This window comes from Nymphalis io, chromosome 10 (assembly GCF_905147045.1).
Source record: "Nymphalis io chromosome 10, ilAglIoxx1.1, whole genome shotgun sequence".
Classification (NCBI taxonomy): domain Eukaryota; kingdom Metazoa; phylum Arthropoda; class Insecta; order Lepidoptera; family Nymphalidae; genus Nymphalis; species Nymphalis io.
Genome location: NC_065897.1, coordinates 7,246,776 through 7,252,775, shown reverse-complemented (window position 1 = coordinate 7,252,775; position 6,000 = coordinate 7,246,776). Strand labels below are relative to the sequence as shown.

General features: G+C 30.9%; 1 protein-coding gene across 6 annotated transcripts in view; it reads left to right on the top strand.

Moving 5' to 3' along the window:
* Positions 1 to 2,207: 2,207 nt before the first annotated feature.
* Positions 2,208 to 6,000, top strand: part of LOC126771034 (WD repeat and FYVE domain-containing protein 3) — a 30,375-nt gene continuing 26,582 nt past the window's right edge. For all 6 annotated transcript variants that reach the window (XM_050490687.1, XM_050490684.1, XM_050490686.1 and 3 more), the window contains exons 1-4: positions 2,208 to 2,586; positions 3,224 to 3,469; positions 3,831 to 3,989; positions 5,418 to 5,610. In XM_050490687.1, the coding sequence (XP_050346644.1) occupies positions 2,386 to 2,586; positions 3,224 to 3,469; positions 3,831 to 3,989; positions 5,418 to 5,610 (799 nt within the window). In that variant the 5' untranslated portion in view covers positions 2,208 to 2,385. The remainder of the gene's footprint in view (positions 2,587 to 3,223; positions 3,470 to 3,830; positions 3,990 to 5,417; positions 5,611 to 6,000) is intronic.

The following is a 6,000-nucleotide window of genomic DNA, read 5'->3' as shown; positions in this document are numbered from 1 at the left end:
TTAGTAACTTTGACATTGACAATTGACATTTTATTTTAAGTACCTACCTAAGTTGGAGACACTACACATAGGTAATTATTATATCATCAATGGCTTAATGTAAATAAATTATATTTTCTTACAAAAAATAAAAGACAAACAAGACTTATATAAATCATGCTATTAGATTTTTATCCATAATGTTTTTAAAGTTATAAGTTGTTGGGAAAAATTTAATTATTTTTAATTTATTTATAAATAAATAAAATTTAATTTTTTAATCATTTATTAAACAGTAACATCACATACATACAAACTTTATAAATAAATAATATATTGGAACTTAAGCCACCAAAAATAGCTATGATTCCATTCCGATATCGATCACTCATTGAACTATGAATATGACAATCGAAATCGCTGGTACACAATAACAGTGATGTCAGTAGTCACAATTCTGCTAGGCAAGGGGTCACCCGAGGTGAAATGAATGCTGACGAATGACTAGTTAAATTATAGTCTAATTAACGATGTGAAGTCACTAATAAGGTTGTTTTATTTGTATTTGAATCTTGAAAGTTTTCGAGTCGCAATCAATGCAAACGAGCAAGGAAGGAGCGAAAGACAAGTCGAGTTCAGTTAATCCAATGTCAATAGCAATAACCATTTTTTTTTAGCTTTGTATTTCTACTGGAAAAGGCTATTATAAATATCGTATATTGTGAAACATTTTTGTTTTTTTCATATAACTTAGTTTTTCAAGAAAAAGGTACTTGTATGTAAGCCGAATAACACTTATTAAAATTAGCTTTTTAAAAAAGGTTTAACAAATAAGTTCGTTCATAATTTTAAAGAGTCCAACTCAACGCCGATTTCTAAGATAGGTAATACAACTAGAAATCTAAGATGGACAGTCGGATTCATTTTACCATAAAAATAAAATAATAATATTGACATGATGCCATTTTAACTCAACAAGGAATTAATTTTAAATATGTCCTCCAGACCGATTTCGGCTACGGCAGCCAATCTCAAGAAAGATTAGCCAAATGCGCAGGACATATTATAGTGCAAAGAGTGCATCTATGTTTGTGCACACAGGTGCACTCTATATTCCCTAACCTGATGGTAGGACTTTGTTCAGGCCCGTCTGGGTGGGTACCACCCACTAATCAGATATTCTGCTGCTAAGCAACAATACTTAGTATTGTTACGTTCCGGTTTGAAGGGTGAGTGAACCAGTGTAACTACAGGTACAAGGGACATAACATCTCAGTTCCCAAGGTTGGTGGTGATTTGGCGATGTAAGGAATGTCTATGGGCGCTGGGGACCACTTACTATCAGATGGGCGCTGGTGACAATTTGCTCGTTCTCTCTTCGTAAAAATAATAACTCTCATAATCCGATAAGGCGGCAATCAGACACGATCGGAAAGAGTTCAGAGCTCCGTGCTGCTATGGAGAATTTTTGACAGAAAAACTCAATAACTATTATTGCCCGACTTGGGTTTTGATCCCAGAAACTTTAGGTTTGCGGTCTTACATCCAGCCACTAGACCAACGGTGGCAGTACTCAACCTGAAATGTAGGTCTCAAAATGGAAGAAATTCCTATAACGTTAAGGGATGTTAAGGTAGCAACTGACCTGATTATTTTAGAGATGAGGGCAATCCAAATTATTGTAACAATCAGCACTAAAGATTTTTTTTTGCAGAGATATTAATATGTATATCCCTAGAAATACAGAAAAGAGGTTGAAGGTTAATATTAATAAATATATGTTAAAAACTTAAATTACTAATTTTACAAAAAAAGAACAATGGATCAATATTAAAATAAAATTGATATTTCTTGCCATAAAAATATCATATTTATGTATTTATTTAATTTTTCAACAAAATATACATTTTTTTTATGTTCTATTGTATAAATAACACATCGTTATTTATAGAACAACAACATTAATAGAACAACAAAAACCCTATTGGGTTTATCCGTACATCGGTGTGCATCTCTTCAATACATCGAGTAAAACTTTGCGTTAATCGATAACCTATTTTCAATAAGATAATAGACTAGGTACATCTCTTTTAGTATTAAAAGAAAAGTGCTGTGGGTGTACATATTTGTACAGTGGATTTTAATATTAATAAAATTAAAGTATTGTCTAAATGCTTAATTATTAAAAAATAATCATAATTTTTAAACAAACCATAATTCATTTTATCGTATCATAAAATATGTGAACTTCAAAACAGAGACACTAAAAACCTTTTGTGTACCGAATAAACATTCGCAATTTGTGAAATATGTCCTGAAAAATGAAAAAGTTGTGTTTAGCACCTACTTAATTTCAGTTATTTTTTATTAAAATGTTTTAATCCGAAGCTTTTAATCGTTTGAATAATGAATCTAATGCGCAAATTGCGTGGGGCGTCCGCCTCAACATCCGCGGAGCCTTCAGAGACTGCTAGCTCGTCTTCTCACGTACAACTGGGATTGATGCATCTAAAAAAACTTTTTGCTGAGTATACTCATCCACCACAACCATTGACAGAAGCAGAAAAAGATGATAAATTGTATAACATGCTACCTCTCTTTTGTAAGGTAACGAATCTATCGAATAATTTCGACTTTCCTTTTGTAAAGTGTATTTATATTGTAAAATATTATGTTCCTTACTGCCAATCTGTAGTTAATTATACCGTTGGTTGAAATGGATACACAATACAAATACATACATTACACCATTTGGAAACATACTTATTTGATTTCAATTTCATTTTATTGATATGTTTAATTGCATATTTCTTATTTTGTGTGAGTGGTACCTACCGAGAAGAGTTGCACAAAGATGTACCACCGATTAAACCATTTAATAAAATAGAAAGTTTTTTTACCTCTAAATTTCTCTAAAGGTCTACTGATAGAGAATCTGTTTGGGCATAAAATCTGCCTTTTGTCCCAACTACACAATTTGCATCAATAAAGTCAAGTAAAACAATAGTTACATCAAATTATTATCATTGCTTGTATCTGCAGTGTATTTTTAGTCTGAGTAACAAATTATCTACAGTTTCAGCTTGAATTGCTGACCAAGTCAACAGGCAAAAAATACATTATTCAACCAAGGAGCTTTTACATTACAACTAAAATCTTATACATATTCACTGTTGTACAAATATATATTTAAAAGTTGTAGTTCGCAATTATCATATTGTAAAGATAGATCTTTGTATTGCAGGTATTTGGTACAAGTCCATCAAGTGAAATGAATGAAAAATTTTGGGACATACTATCCTTTTGTCAACAAGTTTCAAAGCTTATGGTGTCTGAAATAAGGAAAAGAGCTAGCAATCAAAGTACAGAAGCAGCTAGTTGTGCAATAGCAAAATTTCTAGAGATAGAGAATTCAGAGGAATCAAGCAATGGATGGATGCTTCTGTCTACACTAAACTTATTGGCAGCTGGTGATCAATCATTAATTCAGGTTTGAAAAAATAATTTTATAAGAATTTCAAATTTTTATAATCTCTTCAGTTTGGCCCGTTAGTTGGCTAGTCTTCCTTGAGATTGGCCACCATAGGCCAAATCAGTCAGGAGATCATCATCATCATCATATAACATTTGTTTTTACCTTCTATTTCTCATTGTACCTTAGATTATATAATTCATCTTGATTACAGCAGATTCATTCAAAATTCAAACAACTTTGATATAGATTTGATGTTAGATTATTGCAGAGATTGAATAATCTATGGTATTCATCATAATCCAGAAAAAATTGTCATATTTAATGTCAAGGAAGTCGTTCTAGATTCACTTAACAATTGATTTATTTCTCCTTAAAGGTCATGACTACCGCAGCTATACCATCCACATTAGTCAAATGCTTGTATCTATTTTTTGATCTGCCGGAAATTCCTGAATCAGAGGCAGATGTTCAAGATGACAACAGTGAATTCACACCAAGAGAGAGAAGAATACTTCTTCAAAAGATTTTTGTTCAAGTGAGTAACCTATTAATTGTTCATTTAATATATGTAAGTTATTTTTAAAACTGCCTAATCTTATTAAATTATCCTATTTATGTTTTCTTACCTCTTTTGTAACTCAATAAATGTACCAGTTTATTCTTAAGTCTAATTGTCATGCATCATAATTCGCTGCAAATGAATAAATCGAAAATAATTATTTTATACATAGGTAAATCAGTATAGCACCTTGCATCCACTAAAATATATACTTCTGTAATATTTATACTAAAATATATATAACAGAAGCAGATGGCTTTAAATTGTAGGTTTTATATATAAATATTTACAAGTTTTATTATTCATCGTCTTCTGACATGGAACTTTCACCTTATAACAAGTTTTCGCTAAATTTATTGAATTTCGAAAGCCACATCTTTTTTCCAATTTGATAATAATAATCATATATTATCTATGAATATCTTTTGACTTTATTTGAATTAATATTTTATTCTGATATAGTAAACCTTTAATAAATTGTTATGCATAAATAACATGTTAAATTGTATTAATATTTATAAAGATTGCCCATATTTATATGTATACACATTTACATAATTTGTAAGTCAAACAAGTGGTTAATTTATTTTATGCTATTATTCCCTTTATAAACCTGCAAAATATAATTAGTGTACAAAATGACAAATTTATATTGGTTTGTGTTTAATAATTATAAACACAAGACATTTTATGCAAACAAGAACATTTTTTTTATATAACAGCAAAAATGATAATTATAATATACAATATAATATCCTGGGACATTTTTCACACACGGCCATCTGATCCCAAATTAAGCTTGTACAAAGCTTGTGCTATGGAAACCAGACAACTGATATACTACATATACTACTTTTTTTTTGTAAATACATATTTATATAGATAATTACACCCAGACTCAGGACAAACATACATGTTCATGCACACAAATGTCGGTCCTGGGTGGGAATCGAACCCACAAACTTCGGCGTGAAAGGCAAGTGTTCTACCAACCACGCCAACCGGCTCGTCAAATTGATAATTGACACTACATATTAGTTTAAGATATGATATTATAAATATACAGACATGTGACATTATTTGATATACTTGTATTTAAAATTCAAATACAAAATAACTATTTTCTATTTTGCATTTAAATATCTTTTAAAAGAAAGTATTTAGTATTTTATTTGAAATACTTTTTGAGATTGAATACTTCAAATAGTTAGTGGTCATTTTCGTCTATAAACACTGGCACCTTGAAGAGTTCAAAACCTCTCTGACATAAAACCGAAATTGAGCCTTTGATATAACACCAACTGTAGGATCAAACTATAATACAAAGTATAGATGCATGGCAGAATAATTAATGAATATATAACCTTCGATTCTTAATCAATGATTTATTATATATATTAACAGGTCCTAGTAAGACTTTGCAGTCATCCATTTCCATGCGAGGAACTGGCAAGGAAAGATGATTTAAGTTTGTTATTCTCTGCAATAACATCATGGTGTGCGCCCTATAATATGATGTGGAGGAAGTCTGCGGCAGAAGTGTTGATGACATTGTCTAGGCATGGCTTGACTCAATCTGTTGTACATTATATTAATAGTAAGTTTTGATTATAAAATAATACCGATTTACAAAATTAAAAATCAATAAATTAGTATTCCCCTTTGATATCCCTAGAAGATTATTAATGTACTCAATGTACAGTTTTATTGTTATATAACGAAATAAGTGAAGTAAATTGAATAACATCAAAATATAACAATTTATATTAACATTACAAACATTGCATAAGCGTCAATAGCGCAATAGTTTACGGGCCGTCTTGCGGTGTAAAAGTCGCAGGTTCGATCCTGACCCCTTGAGCTATTGTCGGCCCCATTCTTAACACAAGCTGTATGCTTAATCGAAGAGGTAAATTGGAATATCAGTAATTCCTTAAATTGTGTCCGCACAAGCACGTATGTCACGTACACACGCGTGCGTGCGTGC